Source organism: Panthera uncia, chromosome B4 (genome assembly GCF_023721935.1).
Source record: "Panthera uncia isolate 11264 chromosome B4, Puncia_PCG_1.0, whole genome shotgun sequence".
Classification (NCBI taxonomy): Eukaryota; Metazoa; Chordata; class Mammalia; order Carnivora; family Felidae; genus Panthera; species Panthera uncia.
This window is the reverse complement of record NC_064809.1, coordinates 135,276,173-135,301,344: the sequence shown is the minus strand read 5'-3', so window position 1 is coordinate 135,301,344 and position 25,172 is coordinate 135,276,173. Positions and strand designations below refer to the sequence as shown.

Here is a 25,172-nt window from a genome sequence, read left to right as displayed (position 1 = left end):
CAGACAGGGTGAGAGCAGGGAAGGGCGTATCTGGAGGACCTGAGCTGTGGTAAGTGCCCGCTGGGACCCGGAAGGATGTGCAGACGCGTGCCCGGTGGAAGGAACAGTCTGTCTGTCCACTCATCCATCCACCCGCCTACCCACAGACCCACACATCCATCCATCTATCCGCTCACCCGCTCACTCACCCTCCAGCCATCTACCCATTCACCCACTCACCCACTCATCGGCCCATCCATCCGTCCACCCACCTACCCGCTGACTCATCCATCCACTCACCCACCCGCCCACTCACCTACCCATCGACTCATGCATCCACAGACCCGTCCGTTCAAATACGCACTGAGCACCCACAACCACTAGAGCACGAGCCTAAGCTGTGGGGATACGTAGATAAGGTGCCGGCCACCTTCACTCTGTCACACGAGAATCCGGCTCAGTAGGGGAGACGCGACGTGAAGTTCCCACACGGAGCTGGAAGAAAGTTGGGGCAAGCCCACGTCACAGGGCGGCCCGCTGGACCAGTGTGGCCTCGTCCGTGGGGGTCTCGGCAGGAGGGGACCAGCCGGGGGGCGGCAGAGGGCAGGGAAGGCGAGGTGCCGTCCTCACGCGGGAGCTCAGGCATGCCAGCGTAAGCGGGGTCCCATCCTCCAGCCTCCTCACCGCCCAGGGAGCGGGTGAGGTGTTCAGTGGGTGAATGCGGAGCGTCAACAAGAAAGCTCCCGGAGCTCGCGTGGCTCCTGACGAAACACATCCCACGGAGCTCGGTTCTGTCCTCTTCCAAAGTGCCCGTCAGAGGACACTGCCAGACCCTGGACACGGAGCCGTCAAAATACCACACGGGCAGGCCCGCTGGAGCTTGCTCCCTGACTTCGCCCCCCACCCAAGAGTCCCGCAGCCCTGGGTCCCACGGGGCGAGCCCAGCACCGGCAGGCTCCGGGGGTGGCTCCTCTGAAGTAGGAGCTGGGCAGGCGGGGCGCTCAGCCGGGCACTGAGACGGCCCTGCCTGGGGCGGGGGGAGCCGGCTCTGTGCCTGTCGAGGAGTCGGGGCCCAACATCTGCAACGAATAATGGAAGGGCAGATTCTCACCGGGAGTAGAAGGGATCCGGATCTGCCTTCCTCTTCGCCGAACAGCACCGATTTAACGGCAGGAGCAGAGTCAAACCAACAAACAAAACGCCAGACTCCCAGATGGACATCTGTGGGCCCACATCCACCACCACGTGGCCAACCCCACACCTAGCCCTGCAGCCAGTAGGCCTGGAACGGGGCCTCACCTTGTCTGGACAACTCCCGCCCCCCTCCAAACCGTAAGCAGGCAGCAGGCAGCTCCCAACGCCCCTGCTGGCAGAGGACTTTGCGGGTGAGAAAGCGCTTGCTGGCTGCTCAGAAACTTCCCTTCCCTCCAGGGCCCTTCCTTGAAGTCTAGGCATCAGAGAGAGATGCTCCAGGCCACGGGAGTGAAACCCTCTCAGGTGGGAAACAGACAGCCACGCTGACCCGCCGTGGCTCGGAGCAGGAAGGGGCGCACCGGGGCTCAGAAGCAAAGGGCGTCCTCTGCCCGGCCGCACCCTGCATGAGCTAACTGCCGTCTGCCCATCTGCGTCCGCCGGAAACCCACATGCATCTGGCACTGGGTGGCGTCGGTGGCCCAGCGAGCACGGTCCCTACACTGTGGGGGCTCAAGACCCCAGGGTGGGCCCCCCAGGGAGGATCCCACAGGCCTTCGCACAACACAGAACCCGTGCACGGGTCAGGGAGGTTCAGGCTTCGCCTGGCAACCAGGAAGCCCCCAGGCCCCGGAGGCCCCGTGAGCATTTCCTCCAAGAGCCAAATCCCACCCCAAGTCCCTTTCGGAGAGAATCTCCTTTCCCAGGGCCCACACCCAGCAGGAGGTGGAGAAAGGCACAGAAACTGCGGACCACTTACTGTGTGCTTGTGCTTAAAAAGCAGTAACAACCGAAATGCATCTTGGGCTAAATGCAAATGCACGATGCTTTTAACTTACTTATGCACTTCTTTAACAAATTTAGGCTCCTGCCTCCAGTCACGAGCCGGGACGCATTTCCAACTCACAGTCTCCACCCTACGTCATTTTCTCTCAGGAACATTTGTACTGTTCAATATTTCATAACCGAGAAGGCCGCTGCACACTCGGGCTATTTCCTCCTCCCCACAAAGAACAATAGTCTGCTTTCTGGGATAATTGAATGGAGTTTTCACACCGGCCACTTAGGCGTTTTGCAGGGGGGAGCTGAGGCCGCGAACGGGTGAACGTCCGCAGCCGGCCGCTACCCGGCGGCCGAGTCGAGGACTAGAAGCGTGGGTGCCGACCGCAGACCCAAGCTCCCCCGAGCCCACGTCAGCACCCCTCCTGCGGGACCGGGGCACAGAGGCCGGTGCAGCAGCAACCCAAAGCACCCTGTGGGTCTCAAGGATGCCGTATGTCCTCTCGTGCACGCTCTGCTCCCCCAGCTACTGAGTGGGAAGAAACGGCGGAGGAAGAGATGGGCTCTCCCGTGCAGATTCCAACCCGACCGAGTTTTTCTGCAATTAATTCCTCCACCCACACGACCCAGGACGTTGTGCCAGATGCTCAACAGGAGCAGCCTAAGGACCGCCTGAAACTATGAACCTGGCCGGAGGAAAGAAACTCGCCACCCAGGGCACAGGCGGTTGAACCCCGCCAAAGCCACACAGCAGGTGTAACGCGGGACAGGGACACTGTCCAGGTACCATTCTGGAGGGACCTCCGGGAGGCAATGGAAACGGGAGAAAGTGAGACGGGGATAACGTCCATCTAAGGAGGAAGTTAAGAACGCACGTGTTTGTTTCTACAAACGAGTCAGTGGAAGCATAAAGCATAAAATCAAAAGACACTGGTTACCTATAGAGGAAAAGAAGGAAGGGGTGCGCACAGGAAGAGAAACCGATTTCTCTGAACATGCCTGGACTCTGCAACCATGCGAGCAATTTTAGACGACTGCAAAAAGCAAGTTTGGTTCTAACGAGAACTCTTTACAATACGCGTCACGGGACAAAAGGACACAGCATCACACCTGGGACACTCTTCACCTGAGTCTCATCCTGAGGGAACATCAGACAAACCCAAACTGAGGGACGTGCACTCTTCAAGAACGCCAACATCAGGAACCACGAAGGCAGGCCGTAACGGCTCCAGGAGACGGACCGAAGAGACGGGACGCCTGAACGTAACATGTGACCGGGGGCCCTCTTCGGCTAAAAATTACAGGAGAGCACGCTGTGACAGACAGTGAGGCTGCAGTAAGGCCTTAGGTTAGATAATCGTGTGGAATGGACGCTAATTTCTGGAGGTCGGTAACAGTACTGGTTCGGCAGGTAAGAGTACCTGCTTTCAGGAAACACACACAGGAGAGCTCCAGAACATCACGTCTGCAGAGGACCACAGGCAGGTGCATGGAAGGAAGGACAGGTGGGTGCACGGACGGACAGATGGACGGATGGTTGGGAACGGGACAGACAGGCAGACAAGCACGGTAAAATGTTGAACCTTGGGGACAATCTGGCTGAAAAGACTACAGGGCTCCTTTGTATTATTCTTGTGACCTTCCTGCCAATCGGGAATCGGGTCAAAATAAAAAGTGAACGGAAAACAAGAGTCATCTCTAAAAATCTAAATCACTCACGAGAACTAGGATTTTCAGCCTGAGAGATCAGAGAACAGTCTGACGAGGTCGAGTAAAGACCCTGGGACGTGAGAACAGGGTCTCGATGGGAAAAACCACGCACCAGCACTCGCGGCAGCCGAACGCGGAGGCAACGCAGGCTCCTGTCAACAGATGGACACACAGACACAATGCGGTCCAGTCACACAGCCGAACGGCGCTCAGCCTTGCACAGGAAGGGAGTGCTGCCACGTGCTGCCACACGGCCACGCGGATGAACCTGAGGACATGGCGCCCGACCCCAAAACAAACACTGTAGCTTCCACTTGCATGAGGTCCCTGCAGAAGCCAAACCCCCAGAGACGGACGGAAGGACGCTGGCTGCCGGGGCTGGGGGAGGGGCACGGGGACTTGAGGTTTAATGGGCACAGGGTTTCAGTGTCACAAGCTGACCACACGGTGACGGGCGTGTGGCACCGCGAACGTGTCAACACCACGAGCGGTGCACGTCAGATGGTCACGATGGCAAATCTTGCGTTATGTATATTTTATCACAGTTTTTTTTTAAAGGAAAAAAACGAAAACCCCAGGTATTGGATGTGAATTCGAATGATCTGTGTGAACTCAGGACGCCCTACCTCTGCCCACTGGAAACATCTAGAAACAGTGACAGCAGCGAGGACCCCAGAAGGCTTATTTAGCTTCTAAACACCACTCTCGACCGAAAGGAATCAGGAGAAATGGCTAATTCCAGGACGGGGGCAAGAGATGATGAAGCGCCCGGAGCATCCGTCACACCAGAGAGCTCACGGAGGAGTGGCTGACGTCGAAAGGACTCAGAAGCAAAACCGAAGCACCACCCAAGGCCCAGAGGTGGGTCTATCTGGCACCGACGGGCAGCAGCGATTCAGACACGTCAGCTGTGTTTAAGGCCATGATCGCATGAGGACAGCAAAAAACCCACAAAAGCCCAACACCCTCGATGGTCACCTTTGGGAGGTGCTCTAAGTAGAGAATCAGCTCATTATTCTGAAAACCAGACAATAAAGGAAAAAAATTCAAGCATGTATCCTGCCTCTGCTTATAGGAACCATCCCCGGGAGCAACCAAGTAGTTAGGTTTTCAGAACTACGCCGGTGAGTAAATGGAGGACGACTGGAGGGGTCGGGAATGACCATTCTGGAACGTCCAGGGCACGGCGGATGGAAGCCATGACACCCAAGGGCGGACACCACCTCAGGGAAGCCGCCACCGAGGGAGTCCTCCCAGAGAGCGCCCCGTGTGGAGTCCACGGGGACGCCCTGAGCTAGGTCCAGGGCGGAGGCCCCGCCAGAGCTGGCCTGGTTTCCGCCACGAAGAGCAGAGACGCAGACAACTGGCAACACAGGAGCCTGGAGAGACGCGCCAGCCGCTCCACGCGGGGCCTGGGTGCCGTTCTCGGAGTTGCGGAAAAACCGGCAGACAGTCGGGGAGATCTGAGCTTAGGACGGGGGTCTGACGACGTGAAAAGTAACCTGATGTTTCCAGTTGTGAGTATCAGACTCACGGCTTTCGTTTTTAAAACACAACGAGCTGCCTGCTGAAAATACAGACGAAGGATGGGAGGCTGGCGGGAACCCGCCTGCCGCGGCCGCCTCTCGCTGGAGCTGACGGTGAGCGCGTGAGACGCTCTACCTCTGTGTCTGTCTGAAATGTTCCTAGTTCAAAACGAGTGCCCACAGCTGCCACCCCACGGCTGTCAAAACCGACCCGGACGGTTTCGCGACGTGAGCTACCCAAGAGTAAACCAGAAGCTCTTTTGGCAAAACACTGAGGCCGGACCCAAGGGCTCCCCGCCACGGCTCAGACACCCGCTGTCACGTGCAGGCGAGGGCCCCCACGTGGCTGCAGAGCAGGGGCGCCCACGGCTAGAGCCCAGTGGACACTCAGTGTGTGGACCCCGAGGGAGAGGTGTCCGTGGGCCGGCAAGGGCACAGCCGCTGGGTCCGGAGCGCGGGAAGGAGACAGGAAGGGAGGGGACCTGCCCGCGGACCCTTCCTCCTGGACCCGGTGGCTCCCGGCCAGGAGGCTGCGCCTTCCTCCCTGTATCGTCCCGGCAGCTGTAGCTGCCGCCGCGGCATCAGCCGTGGAGGCTCCACGTGGCGCAGCGGGGTCACACGCGTGGGCGCCGGGGCGAGTCTGCCTGCTTCCGACCCCTCGCCGGCGAGAGGGCTTCCCCGGGGAAGGTCACCCTCCCCAGCCCTGCGGTTCCCGTCTGCAGAGCAGGGAGACAGAGGGAGGCGGGACGTCAAATGAGATCGTGTGTGCGAAGACCCGGGAGACGCCTCCGCAGCAGTTTCTACCACTGCCACGCAAGAGGCCACGGCTCGCGGCAGCGGGGAGGTGTGGTTAAGCTCGCCGATGGCCCAGATCCCGAGGCGTGCGGCCACCTGACGACGAAATCCTCGGGCTCCCCCTCCCTCCGCGTTGCGACAGCAAACAGACCAGAGTGAACAGTCTCAGTCTCTTCGCCACGCTCTGACCCGTTCTGAGCTAAGTGCTGGAAATAATGCACCAGATCCCCTGAAAGCATCGGACTCTCCAGGGAGCCTTTTATCCCTTCCCGGTGGCGTCCCCCTCACCCCCGAGCAACAACATCGCAGCTGCGCGGACAAGAGCTCGGGTCTTAGTGGAGCAGCAGAGGGAGCCTCAGGAAGCCCGCGCCCACGGGGCCAGGCCCGTCCCCACCACGACCGAGCCCAGGGACAGCGGTCACGGGGCTTCCCCAGCCCAAACAGCCTGTGCGCTTCTGCGGGACGGCGTCCTCCCATCCCCCCACCAGTACTCACGTAAGAAGTGCTTTTCCAATAAGGCGATCTCCAGGTGACCTTTGATCTCATTTAATCGGTCAAACTCTGTCCGGTTAAAGTCCTGGACTCCTGCAGCCATGATGAGGGTCCCCGGACCAGCCTACAAAAGACACACACCGAGACTCAGAGGAGCCGCCTCGAGGCATCCCGCGTGCACGTCAACTGGTTCTCCGAGGGGTACCCCGAGGACCCCTCATCTGCAAGGGCCAGGCCCACAGAGCCCCCGGGAAGACAAGGAGGGCCTCTGCCACGAAGCGGGTATCCCTTCACCTCAGCTTCACCTGCCGGTGGAAGGGACATCTTCAGCTGCTGGTGGAGCCCAGGCGAGGTCAGCTTTTAGGAAGGATTAAAAAAAAAAAAAAAAACCCACGATGCTAAGCCTCTTGACGGCCACAGCACTCGGGCTGCAGAGGGAAGGAAACCACAGAAACCCAGGCCGGCCAGCGCGGCACCCTCCGGAGAGGCGGGTGAGCCCAGCCACGAGACCTGTCCCCCTCGCGCCCCAGAGCTGGAGTGACAGGACTCCGGGCCGGCGGGGTGGGCACGTCCACGCGCCAGGCTGCGTAAATCTGCAAGAACGGCGGCTCCCGAGGCGAGCGAACTCCGGACCGGGGCCTGTCCCGTTCCACGGAGGGCTAATTAAAACCACCGCCTGACGTCCCCAGGGGTGCGGGGCAGGCTCCGGTTACAGATGACCGCGGCCCGCTGCCACTCGCCCGGGGGCCTGGCACGGTGGCTGCTCGCCTCCCGCTGACGGGAGGGGAAGGGGTGCAGGGCAGGCCGGCACAGCCAGGCCCCCACCCACCGGGCGCACAAGGAGCGCTCGGCTCACACACTGGACCCTTCCACGGTCGCCCCCACAGCTGCATCCTGACGCTGGCCTGGCCAGAAGCAGCAGCCGTGCGTCCCCCGCGATGCGACGGGGGAGGATCGGACTCCGGGCCGGGGGAGGGTGGAAGGGGACCCACAGCCCGGACAGGGCTCGACAGGCCTCGTGACCCCTCCTCCATAGACACAAGCTGCCTGCTCCAGGCCACACCCCAGCAAGGAGATGCTGAGGGCGGGAGGCCAACGGGTCCGTGGCTGCCCTGACACTTGACCTGTCGGGACTTTCTCGCTTCTGGGGCGTGAGTGCCCCTGCTGACCTGCACCCCCCACGGCCTGGCAGCAGTGGACACGGGCACTGGGGATACTTCCAGCTGCCCTACCACGAGGAAGAAGGCGCATGCCTGACCCACTCACCCTGCAAACGAGCTCGTCCCTCCCCTGCCCGCCCCTCCCCCCCCCCCCCCCCCCCCCCCACCCCCATGACGGCCAAGGCAGCAGCCACACAGCGGAGGGCAGAGGCCGGCCAGGAGAGGCGGCTCCGCACCGATGAACGCTCGACTCCATCCCATCCGCCAACTCCTCCCCCAAAGCGAGCAGGATGACCCCCAGTTTATGGGGCCACGTCTGAAATGCTGTGATGCGGGTCAGGCTCTGGGATGCTGGAGTCGAGGCCGTCTGGAACTTGCCCTTGTGCTTCCAGAATCCCCACAGGGCCCCCTCGGGTCTAGGAGAGCCAGGGCCCCTCAGGGTGTGGGGCAGACCGAGCCGAAGCCCAGTGGACGGCGGGAATGGGGAGGAGCGGCTCCGGGGAGCCGAGCGGCTGGCCGGGAGCACCGATGGGGACGGTGGGCCGCAGGTCTGAGCCCCTCTGCGAGCCCCTTCAGCTGACCCCTTCTCGGACCCCCCCCCCCCCCCCCCCCGCCCTTGCCCTCAATCACCACGTCCACTTGTCTCCTCTGCCCGGGACACGGAGCGAGAGCAGCCAGTCACAGAAGGGCAGGTGCTATAGGCTTCTCTCACGTGACGTCCCTGGAGGAGTCTCGCACAGAGACAGAGCGGGTGGGTGGGCGCCAGGGGCTGGGGCACGGGTGGGGACAGGGCTTCAGTGTGGAGAGACGATGGCGGTTCTGGAGGCGGACGGGGGGTGACACGCTCAATGCCGGCGAACAGAACACCCGACCGCGGCTAAAATGGGGAGTTCTACGTTAAGTATGTTTTACCACAGTAAGAAATCTCAAGTGAAGAGAACAAAGTCTAAGCACGGAGGTGTCCAGCCTCCCTCACAGCAAGAGCCGCGCCATCAGAGCCCCACTCTTCCCCCGTCAGGCCGTCAGAGCAGAAAGCCTGAGGACACCTGAGCCGGTGACAGGCGTGGGACGTGGGCCCTCTCAGGCAGCCGTGGGAACCAACTGTACCCCGCAGGAGGGCGGCCTGGTCACAGCCACCGGGACGACGGATGCCGTGGACCCAGCACGCCCACCTGGGGGACACGGGGTCACGGGTCACGGGTCGCTTCAGTGGGGAGAGCTTCACGTGTCGATGGCACAACCCTCGTGGGAGCCCAAGCCCAGCGCCCCCGCCACGGACAGAGTCCCGGTCGGCTGTCTGTTCACACAGCCCCTGTGCCCGCCACCCCTCAGACCTCCCCGCACCCTCAGACGTGACCTCAAAGCAGGGCATGGGCACGGCTGGGTCCCGAGACCCTCCGCACCATCGGCCGCCACCCCCACGCAGGGGCCGTGCTCTAGGGTGAGTCCGGGTCTCTCTGCAGACAGCACCCAGGGCAAGGCGGCTGCCGCTAAGCCCCAGCAGGATGGACAGACGGACGGAGCACGGAGCCAGAAGAGTGCTCTGCAGGATCCCTGTCACACCCCAGGGTGAGCTCAGACCCGCGCGTGGGGACTCATGCTCCCGAAGTACCCCTGGCACACTCGACCCAAAGACCACCGTCGGAGCCGTGGCTCCCGGCACCTGGGGGGCACGGGCCAGAATGGGGGACACACCGCCTTCCTTGCAAGACAAGCCCGTGGCGCTCTGCATCACGTGTACCAGGACACAAGGCAACAAGGGACCCTGCGGCTGGAGGAGCAGCTGGGGGACTGCGGCCCACACCCCGGCAGGCTCCCCTCCCGGCTCCGCAGCGCCCGGCCCAACTGATCAGGCAGCCCGGCTCCCGAGTGAATTATTCAGTCCCGCCAGGAGCGGACTCGTAGTCCCCGTTCTGGTCTGAGGCATTAATAATAGAAGGAGCCAGGGAGGACGAGCACTCACAGCCCACCCCTGGAAAGGAAACTAGCTCGGGCGCTCAGAGGAGAAACCAGCAGACCGCCAATATGGTCCCCCACACCGGGCGGGATGGCTGTGGACGTCTTCACCGGCGACGGGGAGGCCTCAGGCAGCGGTGCCCACGACGGCGAGCCCCGCGATCACACCTGGCCAGGGAGCCCGCCCCAGCCCCCGAAGACACACAAGCTTCCAGAAGGCAGGGCCCACTCAGGCCTGGTTCCCACCGTAGCCACGCTGTCTAGCTGTCCCACTAAAGGGCACCCTGCTGACGGGCCCACAGCGGCCGACGAGGACCCAGCCTGGGCTCGGCCAGCTGCCGAGGGTCGGGAACGTCAGGCTGGGGTCTCTGCCTCACTTCTGCACCAGAAGTCGGCCAGCCACCCAGAAAACCAGTGAGGAAAGAAAAGAAATCCAGCTGCTGGACAGACCCGTGGTGAAGGCAGGCTGTCTGATCCTCAATCGGCGGGGGGTATGAACCCCGGGCACTGAGGGCCGTTCGGGACAAGATGAGGACAGAGGGGAGGCCAGCCCGGGCAGGACGGGGCTGCCGAGTGCATGCTCTGCTTGGCCACCTGAGGTCGGGGGATGGCCCCCAGGCCTACACTTCCGGACACGGGGACGAGGCCAAGCAGAGCAGGGGGCGTTCCCGCTGCCAGGAGGCCCGCACAGCATACTCACAGGGTCCCTCAGCTCCTCGCTGTCCCGGGGCGAGGTCCGAGGTATTCTCAGGGGAACTTCATCTCCGCATTCGGTGTCCGAGGCATTTGGAGACTCTGCTAGATCGAGGAAGTCATCTCTCTTGTGACCTCTGAACCTGATTTTGTCCAGCCTCCTTAGCATGTTCAGCACTGAGCCTCTCTGCTTTACCTTAACATGACGGTCGGGGTCCCTGCAAGAGAAGGGGGGAGGCTCGGTCACTCGCCTGCCGGCCACCTGCCCACGTGACACGCCCAACAGCCTGAACACACGGTTCTCCTGCACACACCTCGGTCCCGTGGCCAAGCCCTGTCCTCAGGGAGCGGTCAGTCTGGCTTTTCAAGGAACACTCGGGACCCACCGGCTCCCACCTTGCACCCACCAGCCTGGGTCCCTCCATCACCCCCACTCAGCTGGCCAAGCTCCTACCACTGCCCCCGACCGACGTCACCCCCCCCCCCATGTACCCCACAAGACAGGAGGAAGCCAAGTCTGTCAGCAGGACCTTCCCGGCCATAAAGACGGCCAGCCTGGTGCATGGGAGGCCAGAGACCCTGGGTCTCATCAGAAGCCCTCCTAACCAGCCAACCATCAAGGACGTGGTCAGAGCTGTGGCTCCACACGCTGCCCAGACAGAAGCAGACACCCGAAAACCGCTAGAATGCTCGGCATTAGGGCGTCTCAGTGGCTCCCTTCTGAACCCAGTGGGGCCCCGGCTTCGTGTCCCCCGACTGGGCCTTGTCCCCTCGCCCAGGTCACCACCCAGGCTGCTCTGTCTGCCTAAAGCACCTTCCCGCTTGCCTGGGCAGCCCTTGCTCGGCTTCCAGAGGCGGCTCATTCTTGCTCAGAGAGGTCGTCCCACACACAAGGGCTGGTCAGGAGCCCCGCACTCACCCGCCTGCCTCCCCAGCACGGCCCCAGCCCACAGACTGCCTGCCGGGCTCCTCTAGCCGGGAATGACGGCAGCAAAGACCTGACCTGGGGGGTCACACCGAGGGAGGACACGTGTAAGTTCAGACCCACGTGCTCACCCGGGGACGGACGTGTCGTGGGGTGCCCCACATCTCTGTGCCGTGGCCAGGAAAGGCAAGGCGCCCCACCAGGACCCCCAGGGACAGAGCCAATAGCTCATCTGCACGTCCAGCCGGCCTCGCTCCAAAGCCTACAGCAGAGGCCACAAACCCCACCGGGTCCCAATCGCACAGCTCCTGGGCCGTGAGGCCTTGGGTCCCTGCGAGGGTGGGGGCCCGGACAAGACTGCTGCAGCCTGCTCTGCTGCTTACCGCCTTTCTAGGCCCCGGCTCCGCCTCTGAGACGGGAATGAGAGCAGTAAGACCAGAGAGTTCCAGGAGCTCCAGACCAGAGAGCTCCGGGGGCTCCAGATGACGCACCCCGGGAGCCTGCCGCCGGCCCCAGAAAACGGGCCAGCACCCCCAGGCAAGGCGGGCAGGGAGAGGGCTGAGCAGCATGGAACTCGTCCCGGGCCGTCCCACTGGGGAAATCTCACGGAGAACCGCAAACGCGGGGAGAGGCTCTTCCTGTTTGGGACCGTTTGGGATGGAGCAGGCACAGGGCTGTCAAAGGGCCCTTCGATCACAGCCCCCCACCGCCAGGGGCCCTCTGCCCCCTCGGCAAGCTTTCCTGCCCTGAGCAGGGGATGCCAACAGTGGGGCCCGCAAGGCCCCAGCCGAAATGGACCAGACCTTGCTCTGGTCCTCGAGAACAGCGGAGGCATGTGAGGGGGAGGGGCTGCAGGGGCTCCTTCCAGCCTGCCTGGGACACTACAACGTGGCCCCGTGTGGCCCTAGGGGCAAAAGCCACAGGACACACAATGCCCAGTGTCCCCAGGGACCCAGGGGAGCCCAGAAAGGGCGATGGGGGCCATGGGGGAGGGGCAGCACTGCTCGTCTGGAGGGGTGGGGGGGGCGGCCACCTGGACAACCAGCTGCCATGAGCTCCAGATGGATGAAACGGGTGAATGAAGGAAAACACAAACACACACACACACACACAAACATGAAGAAAAGAGAACTTCGTGCCAACCAAGTCCCTAGAGTGGGGGTAACAGTCTGTGTAATAGAAATGACAAAAAATAATCACAGAGTAAAAGAGTCTGATAATCAACTGGACAAAAGTAAATTTCCACTTGCTAAAAACAACGCAGTGGGGGGGGGGGGGCGCCTGGGAGCCTCAGTCGGTTAAGCGTCTGACTTCGGCTCAGGTCATGATCTCACAGTTTGTGGGTTCGGGCCCCGCGTCGGGCTCTGTGCTGACGGCTCAGAGCCGGGAGCCCGCTTTGGACTCTGTGTCTCCCTCTCTCTCTGCCCTACCCCACTCACACTCTTTCTCTCTCCCTCTCTCTCTCAAAAGTAAATAAAACATTAAAGAAATTAAATGAAAATGCAGTGAAACAAGGGGCACGTGTAGCAAATGTGGTGTACTGAACGATCACTGTCTTTGTCCTGAGACCGCTTGAATAAACGGGCAAAAGTTCCAGGACCCTGGTCCGCAGACGGGCCAATTCCCCGGGCAGAGGAATTCACAGCAAGAGGAAATCGACCACTACTGGAGCAAAAACCTCCAAGTTCACTAAAAAGGAAACCAAAGCCACCGCACGCGGCAGAAGGCAGCGGGATCCATGCACAAAGCCGCCCTCGGAACCAGTGACTCCGTCTCCAGGGCAAAGCCAACACGTGGGGCGAGTCTCGCCCTCAGATCGAGTTGTGACCCAGCAGCCCTGCCCGCTACGCACCCGCCCCCGGACGGGGCAGGGCAAGGGGTTCTGGCACATCACGTGGGACTCCCACAGGACACCATCCCCGAGTGACACAGGCGGCTCTGTCATCCGGGTCCCGTTAAGGCAAACAGGTGTCCAAAACCAGTAAAGGTGACACAGGACCCTGCATTAGGTTTATGGGTCCACAGGTGGCTTGTAAAACCTCCTCCTCCGAACGTCCTAGGACGCTTTCCTATTGCTTTTTTGTAAGTCCATTTATTTTGCGAGAGGGCAAGCGAGCAAGGGAGGGGCAGAGAGAGAGGGAAAGAGGGAGAACCCCAGGCAGGCACAGGGCTGTCAGCACGCAGCCCAACGCGGGGCTCGAGCTCATGAACCGTGAGAAGGTAACCCGAGCTGAAGTTGGGTCGGACGCTTAACCGACTGAGCCACGCAAGTGCCCCCATTTTTTCAGCTCAGAAGTAAAAATCTGGGTACGGGAAACGCAGCAACGCAAAACCTACTCCCTTTCACTCCAAAAAGACCGGCCGGACTCCTCGGCGTCGGGGGACAGTGGGGTGCGGAGGCTCGCGAGCCGGGACACCTGGCTGACTTCTGCCCGGCGGAAAGCGGTCGGGCTTGCTCCCGTACTCCTGGCACGGCTCTGGCCGGGTGGGCTCTCTGTCTGGGGCTCTCTATGGCCCCTGAAGCTGGGGCTGCTGTCCTTCCCGGTTCAGCTCCGGCAAGCTAATGAGGCGGGGACACGAGGACAGGGGACAAAGCACCGAGTGTCCAGCCCGGCACCATCAGAACGCAACGCACGCCTGGGCCCGGCCCCACACGCTGGGCTAGCCAGGGCCACATCCCTCCAGCCGCCAGCTCAGCCCAACCCTGGGCTCCTCCTGCTGGCTACTCTCGTCAGCCTGTGACGGTGGGGGGGGGGGGGGTGTCTAGACACACAGCCCACCAGAGAGAGGGGCTCCCAGAGGCCCACTCCCGTCCCCGTCGCCCTGCTCCCCCAGACCCCTTGGGCCCCTCGAAGAACGAAGCACCCGCACTGCTGTCAGATCAGGACCACAAGCCGTGACTCCCCAGCCACCCCAGCGGGGGCCGGCCCAGCCTGTGAGGGGACCCCACCGTGTTGCCTCCCTGTGCCGGGCCAGAGCGTAGCCCACCCCACCCCAGGACGGCTGACCGCACCTCAGTCACACCTGCAAGGTCTCTAGTCCACGTAAGGTCACGTTCACCAATTCCGGTGGACGTGAATTTGGGGAGGACACACCGTGCCAGCCGGCACACCCCCCACTTTCAGAGGTAGACGGAAAACCAATATGGAGCATCGTCTCAGACACAGACAGGAGGCCAGATCTCGGGCACCAAGGGTGACCCAGAGGGAAGCTTTCCACACAGAGCCAGAGTCGAGCGGGCACGCTCTCGACGCATCTTACCTGCACCTCGCGTTCCGGGTGCCTGCGGCCACGTGTCCCCAGCCCCCCAGCTAGTCCCCCACTCCCCCCCCCTACCTTCCCGCCCCCCCCCCCCCAACCGGCCTCCTCCAGGCCCCCGCAGGCCCCCCCAGGCAGCTCGGGCCGCCCCCGGGGACCCCCCCCCCCCGCCCCCTCCCCTGCCCCCTCCCAAGGTAAACCAGGCGCTCAGCGGGACCCGCTGCCCCCGGCCCCGCAGCCCTCAGAGGGAACACCTCTCTGTACCTCCGTGCAGAAGCAGGCGCGCCGGGAAAGGACCCTGGCCGTGGCTACTCCAGACCCCCGCCCAGAGCCGGGACGGTCTGCAAGGACCCTGTAACCGTCTGCCCCGGGAGCAAGCAAGCACGGGGCACCTGGTGCCCTGGCGCAGGGCGGCGGGGCTCGCCCAGCTCAAGGCAGCACCCACCAGGCCCCGCGCCCTCCGCACGCGGGACTGAGTCCGGCCGCGCCGGCCCGAGACACAAAGCACGCTGCTCTGGGAACCCGATGAATGCCTTCTGGACACACAAAGGCGGCACTGTCTAGGGAAACTGGACTTGGAAACCACAAAGGACTTTATTTCCCTTCCCAGCCAAGGTTTTTTGAAACGGTGGGTCCGGGTCTCCGGCCCCGGCCGCGTCCCCGCCATCCTGCCTCGACGCGCAGTGCGCACCACTCCCCGGCCTGGCTTCGTCTCCCGGGTTACCTGGCGGCGCTCGGGCCGATCCAGGGATGAACGGTGTCCACTTTCCCACAGGGTGCAGGCCCATCCTAAGCCCCATTCCTGGGGAGCCACAGACGTGGAGAACTGGGCGCCTCCCCCCTCCCCGCAAGCCAGTCCCAGAGACCGCCTGGCCCTCTGCCACGTCTCCATCCTCTGGGAACACGGCCCCAGACTCCTCGGGCGGAGCGGCCTGGGGCGGCCGCTGTGGACCCCGAGGCTTTGCAGGGGGAACAGGAGGGCCAGGGAGGAGGTGCGGCCTCAGGTGGGTCCCAGTCAGCATCCCAAAGCCTCGCCCCCAGAACCCCGGCACCCACACAACTCCTGCCCGGCCCTGCAGGGCCCTGTGCTGGGCCCTCCGGGGAGGAGTCTGAGGCCTGAGACCCACAAGGCACGCAGGACCACGGACGCTGCCCCCAACCCCGTGCCAGGCTCACGATGTTGGCTCGCACCCATGACCCCCGGGTTTCCCCAAACTCAAGGCTTGTCTGGGAGCCACATCCCTCACCCCCGACGAACACCTCGGTCCTGCCAGGCTGGGCATGGTCGGTGAGACCCCAAACGCTCCTGGGGTCAATACCCAGGCGTCCTGCCCCAACCCAGCACCCGCCGGCCTCCCTGGGGGCTCTGCTCTGGCTTGCCAGCTGCGTGCGGGGCACCTCGCCGGTAGCTCAGCTCTGCCCGGCACAGCACGGAGCCGCCTCCCGCTGGACGCTGTCTACGTCCACCAGCTGCTCCGGCCACGACCTGGAAGGAGCCCCCAACCTTGGGATCACCCCACGGCCACCTGCAGCCAGCATGGCCCCCCACCTCCAAACTGGGCCACACACCCGTGTGCCTCTCCACCCCGACCCCTCCCTCCTCCCCAGCTGAGCCCCCGCTCCACGTGGCAGGAAACCAGAGCCCGTGGCATCCTGCCGGGGGCCCTCCCGGGGCCTCCCCGGCCCGGCCTTGGGGGTCCTCTGCCGCCACATTTGCTCCTACTGCCGGGCCCTTCTGGTTCGGGGGTGTCTCCCATCCCAGTGCCTTTTTCTCCAAGTAAGAGCCATCACTCCATCTGGTTTGGGGTCCTGGAACGCCCAGCTAGCTCCCTTGTTTGGGATCTGTGTCCCCAGCCGCACACTGTCAGCACGCAGTCCCCCCAAGGGCAGTGGCAGCCACCGCCCTCCAGGGGACACGCCAGCCGCAGACAGCAGGTCAGCGGGTTGGCCTCGGCAGGGCTGGCACGTGCCAGGGTCACACACGCTCATCTGGCAAATGAAGGAATGATGGGCAAAGGTGGGGCCGCGCCGACGGGGCTCTGAGCGCCAGGAAATCCGGGGCCCTTCACCGGCTCCGGGCCCCCCGGCGACAGCTGCAAGGAGCTGTCCCCCCACAGAGCCCACAGAGCAAAGGGCTGTCCTCGGACTCTGCCCAGGAGCCCAGCCGAGGCCCTGCCGAGCTTACGGTCCCTAATCCGTGAACGCCTGCGGAAAACGCAATGCCAGGGCTTCAACAACCTGGGTGTTTCCACAAGGTGGGGGGAAGGGAGACCTGAACGTCTTCCCTTGGCGGGCGTCTTCCAGGACCGTCCGTTCCCACAAAGGTCAGGCCGAAACCACGGTGTGCATCGAGCCCGTGGACGACCGACGAGGCTCACGTCCTGCCAGCTCGGCGACCCTGACGATCACCCGGGAGGGGGGGGGGGGGCGCGGGACAGCAGGAGAGCCGGGAGGGCCCGATGGGCGCTGCCACACCCTTTTCCGCGACCTGGGGTCACACCACGGCGTGGATGGCACAGGACTGCGCAGGGAGTGGCCCCGGGGACCCGCATGTGGAGACGAAGGTCAGGCGACTGCGAGGAAGTAAACGGATATGAGGCTGAGCGGCTCACGCTCACGGGCAGCACTCTCGCCGGAAAGCCGCGGGGCCAGTGGTGCTCATCGACGCTCCCCCAGGTCTTCCCTCGACCCCCACCCTCCCACAGGGACAGGCTCCCACAGGGACGACGGCTGGCGATTCTGTTTGCGTTAACAAGACGAAGGTGTAGACGGAGGGCACATCAGAGCCTCACTTGTTCATCTGCGACGGGGCGAGGGTGCTCCCTGCTGACGGGGAGGACGGTTCTCTCGCAGAGGAAGATTTCCTGGACCTCTGTGTGCCATTCACGGTGGGCGGCTGCCCCCGTCACACATTCACCCTACGTTCTCTCCGTCGCTTCGTTAAGCCTACACTTGTAGCAGGCGCCCGTTTCTGTGGTGTGGCTGCTTCCGCCGTGGCCGTTTTCAAGCCACCAAAACGACACGCAGGCCTGAGTGCACGGCGGGGGCAGAAGCCGCGGCCTCTGGCACACAGGATCTCCACCACCCAGACACGACACACACACGCTGCCCCGGGATCCTACCCGGTAGTGAAAGCAGTGACGTGGGGACGCCCGGGCGGCTCAGTCGGTTGAGCGTCTGACTCTCGATCTCAGCTCAGGTCACGGTCCCAGGGTCCCTGAGACCCAGCCCCCCGTCGGGCTCTGCAATGTGTCAGCACAGAGCCTGCTTGAGATTCTCTCTCCCTCATTCTCTGCCCCTCCCCACCCAAAACAAATACACGTTTTTTTAAGTAGTGATGTAATTCAGATAGGAGGGATTTCAAGCACTGAATACCTCTGTCAGCGTATCCAACTGTACGTTTAGTGAGCTCCCCAAGTCCCCCCAACGTGACAAAGGTAACAGGGTGCCAGCGAGCTGCTCCTTCTGCCTCAAGCTGTTGAGGCCACACAAGATCGGGGCTCAGTAAACATCACGGAACTCAGCGCTCCCACTTACCCTTCTTCCCCAGCAGGGCCCAGGGGTGGAGGCGAAGAGCGGGAGCCAAGGTCAAAATGCAAAAACTTCGAGCCCAAGAGGGTTGAAGGGACCAAAGACAGTCCTGGAAGGCGGGACCCAGACAGCACGCTCACAGGGCAGAGGGGAGGGGAGCCCCAAAGCGCACCCCACCGAGGCACGTGGGGCGGGCCACACCCCACTCACGACCCCCGCCATCCCAGCCCCCCCCGGGTCACCAACGACCAGATGTCAAGACCTCCCCGGGGCCCCTGGGACCCTGCCAGGGACATTCCTGCTGTCGGAGCCACCACCAAGTGACCACCTCACTCTTCCCGCCTCTGGCTCCGCACCACCTGCCCGCCCAGCCGCACGGCTCCCGGCCCCAGCGACGTCACCCCTGCTCGTGCATCCCATAGCACACTCGTGTGGGGGCACAGTGAGGGGGCACGCGCCCGTCCGAATTGGTCCCAACTGTCCTACGTGCCACACGCGTGGAGCACCCACCGGGAGCGGGCTCTGTGCTGAGCTCGGACCCGAGCTGTCTCTCCTCACCATCCAGGCAGGGAGAACACCACCGGCCACGGCAGCGTGCCCACGGGTGGGTTACCCTCCCTCCGCGGTGCCCGGCTCCTGTGATTGTGCGAACGGAACTCCCTTCTCAGAGCACTGCCGGGCATCACATTCAGTTGTGCCCGGCAGGTGGAAGCAACCCCGGGAAAGCCCCAGGTCCCACTCTCCAGAAACACACTTAGCAGACGTCACTAGCCCCGCACCTCCGTCCACCTGCACGTGCACCACTGTCACTTTACCTTCGGGGCGCTGCGGTGACGTCCCCACTTGGAAGATGAGGGTAAGAGGCTCCAGGACACCCGAGACCCCCCAGTCAGCAGCGGCTTCCATGCCCCCCCCCCGACAGGCAGGAGAGGAAGGGGCAGGCGGTGGGTGAGCAGAGACCGCACGCGGTGGGAAGCCAGGGCCACGGTGCCCGAGACTCCAGCGAGGGTTCCGACCCGGCCCCGGGCAGCAGGCGGCCGATCAGGAGAGGGCGCGGCCGACCCCGCCCCGCCAGCACTCCATCACCAAGGCTCAGCCCCGCCACCTGCCCTGCACAAAGCAGACCCCCGCCCTCTGACCCCCGCCCTCTGACCCCCGCTGGGGACCAGCCCCAAGGATCGGGGGTGAGGTGCACAGAGGCAGGGCCACTCAGGTCAAGACCTGCCCTCCCTGGGCTTTAGAGTAGCAGGAAGAGACAGGTGTGAGCCAGGCCCATCCGGGGGCCCATCTCCAGGCATCTGGGCCTCAGCCCAGGTGCACACAGCACAGGACCGGGACAGCCCCGGGCAGGGGGTCAGAACACCTCCCGTGGAATGTTCACAGGGCACCGACACAGGGAAGGACGAGCCCCAGGCCTCCTGTGCACCCCAAAATCTGTGCAGGGCCCCAAATCTCAGGCAAAAATGACAAGCTCTCGTATCCCAGGTGTCATACTTCCCGGTCACAATGCTGAAACAATAATTCTATTGTTAAACCAACTGACAGAAGGAGAAACTGAGGCCGGGGAAACAGGATGAGAGGGAAGTGGCACATCAGAAACAGAAACCAACCTCACTGGACTCGAGAGCCTGTGCTTGCCCTAACCCCAGATGGGCCCAGCTATCAGCCCTCCCTGGCACATACCTCTATTAATTCATCCCTTACTGCAGGACAGCCCACAGGCCCCTCTGCCTAGGAGACCGAGTGGGGAGCCTGGCTGAGTGGCCACACAGATGTTTATTTAAGCAAAACAAAGCCAGCGAAAAAACCTAAAGTTTAGGAGCAGGTAGACAAAACCTCTGTGTCGTGTAAGCAAACAGAATGAGCTAGTAAACACACACACAGATTTATTTCAATTCCTTCTACTGTCCTTAGCAACCGGGACCTGGGAAGACCCAGCCAGTGAGGCTGCCGGTAGGAACCACCTTCCAGAGGCCGGGCACCAGTCATGACTTCCTGCCATGGCCCTGGCCCAAGTTCCTGAAAGCACAAAGGGGCGTGGCTCGCAGCTGTTTGCAAACGGGCTGTTCTCCAGCTGCGTCTCACCAGACAACACGCGGGGGGGCGGGCGATCCTGTTCTGTAAGGGGCCAGGTAGGAAATGTCTGGGGCTCGGCGGGCTGCGTGGCCTGTCAGAACTTCTCAGCTCCGCCGTGCCACCGGATGGGTGTGGCTGCAGGCCAGTGGGCTAGGTTTGGCCACGGGCCATGCCCTAGCGTCCCTTGTCCTACGGCAATAAGTGCCCAGCAGACCAAAAACTCTCAAAACGGTCACGGCACTTACTGGCCCAGTAGCGGGGCGCCCGGGCCCTCCCTAAGCACTGGGGTCCCATTTCCTGAGCATCACACACTGACTGGTGCGTGTCCCCATCACCATCCAGTCTTCTTAAGGAAAGAGATGAGGGGCGAGGGGCCGTCCATGGCGACACCGGGGCAGCCTGGACGGTCTCTAGACGAGATCTAGAAGGATCTTGGTGAGGGAAACCGACACGTCTCCGTGCACCTGGGTTGGGTGCCGGGGGCTTCTCCCCCGTCCCCCATATCCCTCTTGAGGCGGCGGGGCTGGCTGGAAGGACAGCCAGCTGCGAGCGGCCACCAGCCAAAAGCACTGACCACCCCGGAAGGCCACCCCCTGGGTCTCAGGGCAGTGTCCTTTGCTCCACAGTGACAGAGAGCACAGTGAAAACTCCAGGAGCCAGCCCCGGGCCCCGGCTCCCGCCTGCAACATCCAGTCCACACTTCTGACTGTGCACTGTCCCCTCCCCACACGAAGGCTCTCCAACCACCGTCCCCCACTGTCCCCTCCCCAGAGCAGGAGACCTAACAGGGCTGTCACCTGGCCATCACCTGGTGTCACCTGCTTCCAGGTGGGTGAGGTGCATTTTAAAGAACTTCCTAGTCCCCAGGCAAATCCAGAGCCAAGGTAAACAGCCCTCAGGCGAAAAAGGCACCTGTCCAGAGGCAGCTTTGTTTTTCTTGTTTCATCTCGGCTCCCCCACGCCAGACCCCTCCCCTGCAGACCAGGCCCCGGGCAGAGGGTTCAAGCACCACATGCCCCAAAAGGTTTTCTGTGTCTGACAACACACAGCGAGAAGGTGGAACCCGCGTTTCCTGCTCAGCCAGCCCAGAAAGGCTCACAGCCCTGCCCGGGGCAGGCCTGGCGCAGACGTGCGGGCTGGCACTCACGCCGCGGCCACGGAAAGAAAATATTAGAAAACCCACAAAACACCCGAACCCTCAGAGTCGTCTTTGCGCCGGGCGCCCAGGTAACTGCCCAGCGCCGTGTGGCCGATGGACGGACGGTTGGGTCTCTGAGTGTCCCCGCTGCCAGGCGGCAGGGGGGCTCCGCAGGGCAAAGACACAGCCGCGCAGCAGGTCTGGCACGCGGCCCGGGTCCTGGCGTGCACACTGTCGCCCTGCAGCTGCATCGCGGGGCAGAGCCACACGCCAGATGCTCGGAGGGACGGCAACGAGCGGGCGCTCGGCCGGTGTTTAATAAGCACCTACTATGTACCAGATGCAGGAATGCAGAGGAGGCGTGCCCACCGCGCAGGAACTTCCTAACCACAGAACGGAGGAGCCGGGCAGGCGGGGCACAGGCCCCACCGGCCAGGGAAGGCCGTTCTGAGCTGCAGAGGAAGGCACCCCAGGGAAAGGGAGCACAGACGGGGAGCATGTTGAGGCCAGGTGGGGACCGTCCTGGGTAGGGAGGGCAGCCTGGCCCGAGAGGACTCACGGCACAGGGAGCACCCGGGAGCCTCGCCGCCCGCAGCAGCCGCACTGAGAAGCACACTGCACTGGGCCCACGGACTTGACCCCTTCCCACACCACCCCCCCAACCCAATCCCACATGCCGGCCTCCGGGAGGCTGGACCCCGGCTCCTGCACGCCTGTCTCTGGGCCAGGCCCGCACTAAGGACTTCGTGCGTATCGGCTGCTTGTGACTGAGGCGACCCCTTCTACATGGAGGGGGACGCAGCTGAGAGGGACTCACAGCCATGACAGGGGAAGATGGAAGGCAGGGCACAAGGTGCCCTGGGGTGCAGGGCGATGGCTCACGGACCTGCCTGGGGCCTCAGGGCAGGCAGGCTCAGAGCTGTCCATTTACCGGATTCCCAAGCAAACACCGAGGCCAGGGAGTGCAAACCACACCCTGGAGGCCACGAAAAACAGCAGCGGGTCCTGAGAAGACAAACACAGGACGACCATAGGACCCGGAGGTCCTGCTTCCGGGTATGCACCCGAAGTACCCACACCGGGGCTCGGCGGGATCCGGACGGCGGACAAACACACTGTGGTTGACACGCACAGAGCAGTATCCCTCGTACACGCGATGGGGTGCTGACATGGGCTACGACCCGGATGGACCTTGAGGACGCCGTGCTCAGTGAAGGAAGCCAGGCACAAAAGGACTAATTCGGCACGATTCTGCTCCTATGGTCCCTGTAGACTCACATCCATAGCTACAGAAGGTAGATGAAGGCCCCCGGGGCAGAGGACGGGAACGGAGAGTTCGTGTTTCATGGGGACAGGGCTTTGGTTTGGGAAGATGAAAACATCCTGGACATGACGGAGTGTTGGTCGCTCAACACTGAATGTACCGAATGCCACCAAACTGCGCGCTCAGAAATGGTCAAAATGGCATGTTTTACGTTATATGTGTTTTATCACCTTGTACGTAGTATATCACACTTATCGTATCATGTATACTGCATCGTGGTTATACATAAACGTACAAGGAGAGACAGCATGAGCAAAACTCTCTAAAATAACCTAAAATAACCTATAAATCTAATGTGATTCCCCTAAAAATATTACAAAAAGACTTCAGAGGAAGCAAAATGAGCTAAGGCTAAGGTTCATAAGGAGAAACAGACAAACCCAGAATAACCCAGAAAATTCTGGAAAGCAGGAGTAATGAGGGTGACCAGCTCCACCACATGATGGAACATGCTGGGGCTACAGCCGTTCTACAATGTCCCAGCCTCCAGCGGGATCCAAGGAGCATCTGACATCAGGGGGAAGGGACACGCTATCCAACAAAGGACGTGGGGATATCCGGGCGGCTGTGTGGAAGGAGGTAATGTCGAAGCCACACCTCATGCCTTCCCCAAATACACTCAAATGGACCAAAGATGTGCACGGAAAACAAGGACGGCATCCGTGTAGAGGCGGGGGGGTGGGTGAGGGTGGGGGGCAGGAGGGTCCAGGACCTCAGGACTGGACGGGGCCTTTCCAAGCAAGACGTGTATCACCGGAAGAACACAGATTATGGTAAAAAACAAACTTGCAAGGCAAAAACCTAAGTAGTCAAACAAATGATAATCTAGGAGAAAATATCTGCAACACATACTACAGAGGATTAATTTGTCTAAGACTGATAAACAACCCAGCAGAAAAATGGGCCAAAGACGCAGAGAGCTCACGAAAAAGGCAGACAGTCCTCTGACCTATGGAAAGATGATTAATCTCCACTTATAAAGAGAGAAACACAAGTTAAAGTTCCATGAGCAACCCTGAGAAACCCTTTTCCCTAACAGACCAGCAAACATGCAGCGGGTGGGCGTGGGAACAAGGAAGCCGGGGCCCCTACTCAGTGGGGGGCACGCAGGGCAATTTTGCAACATCCACTATCCTTACGGGAAAAGTCTCCTACTCATACTTGCAAAATGATGTAGAGGCAAGGTCATTTCGTTGCCACATCGTTTTTGTGACAGTGAAACGAGGCTGGATGCACCCTCAGGTCCACCCACGGGGGACAGCCACGCAAGGGAGCCCCCACAGCCTGAGCAAGGAGGAGGACCCTTCAAATCCTGCAGGAGACCTCCCAGCCTGGGCTGACTGCTATCTGCCAGTGCGCCCAAGCCATCTGCCATCCAGCACTGGAGTAAAGGGGGGAGGGGGGAAGGGAGAGGGGGAAGGGAGAGGGGTGGAGAGGGTGGGGATGGTAGGAGGGAGGAGGGGAAAAAGGGACAGGGAAGAAGGGGAAGGGGGATAAGGAGGAGGGAAAAGGAGGAGGGGGGAGGGGAGGAAGGGGGAGGGGAGGAAGGGAAAGGAAGCGGAAGGGGGGGGAGGGGAGGGAGAGGGGAGGAGGCAGGAGGCACTGGAGACTCATCCTAAGCTTCAACCCCTTTTGGATCCTGAAGGTGTTGACTATTCCACAGCAAAGGACATTTTAAAATTATTTTAAATAAAGGAAGGACTTTAAATAAAACAGAAAAAAACGGGAACAAGAACCTTCATTCACCACTTCAGGGAAATCTCTCCCAAAGCCAAACAAGCAGTTCTCGGAGCGTGGCTCAGGAACCTCTTCTGGGGGGACCCATGAGGTCAAAAATAGGCCACATTTGCTTTTGCACGCTCGTCCTCAGGCGGCCCACGGAGAGACAACATGGCAAAAGGGGCATGTGACATGTAACTTAAGCTGCCAGTGCCCCCACAGCTTTCCTTTTTGTGGAGTGTGGGGGGGGGGGGACACGGTGATTTTGTTTTTTTAATAAGAATAAGCTATTTATGTAAACACGGAATGGGTTTATAGTTGGCAGTTTCTGGAATACCTTTAGATTTCTTAGTTTTACTTTTTTTTTTTCTTTTGAGAGAGAGAGAAGGCGTAGAGGCAGAGGGGAGAGAGAGAATCCCAAGCAGGCTCCACACTCAGCACAGAGCCTGACTTGGGGCTCGATCCCACGACCCCGGGATCATGACCTGAACCGAAATCAAGAGTCGGACGCCCAGCTGACTGAGCCCCCCGGGCACCCCGCTCGTGCTTTCTCAGAAAGTCAAGAGCAAAAGAGACAACCCACGTATACAGGGGCCTTCTGGTGGCCTCGTAACCGAAGACTACAAAGGGTCCTGAGAACGGGGTCTGAGAGACACCAGCCTACCCAGTGACCCTGGAGAAGGGGCGCAGGGGCGGGCTGGTCGGTCCACGGCTCCCCCTGACCCCAGTCCAGGCCTCGAGAGGTGGCAGCTGGGTCCCAGTAGGGAGCTGTGTCCGCAGGCATGACCAGAGTGGGCCCCAGACGTGCAGCAGGCTGGACCGCAGGCCTGACGGCGGGGAAGCGGCAGGCTATGTGGCTGAAGGGCGTGTGGCAGACGGGAGGCGGGGGGGGGGGGGGGGGGGGGGGGGGGGGGGGGGG

The 25,172-nt window shown here is 62.0% G+C and overlaps 1 protein-coding gene across 4 annotated transcripts in view; it reads right to left on the bottom strand.

Moving 5' to 3' along the window:
* Positions 1-25,172, bottom strand: part of GRAMD4 (GRAM domain containing 4) — a 72,463-nt gene that overhangs the window by 27,808 nt on the left and 19,483 nt on the right. For 3 of the 4 annotated variants that reach the window (XM_049626537.1, XM_049626538.1, XM_049626536.1), the window contains exons 2-3: positions 10,290-10,500; positions 6,477-6,597 (exon numbers count right to left, since the gene is read on the bottom strand). In XM_049626537.1, coding sequence (XP_049482494.1) covers positions 6,477-6,597; positions 10,290-10,500 — 332 coding nt within the window. Of the gene's footprint in view, positions 1-6,476; positions 6,598-10,289; positions 10,501-25,172 lie in introns of those variants that run through there. The other variant, XM_049626539.1, reaches the window with a different exon arrangement.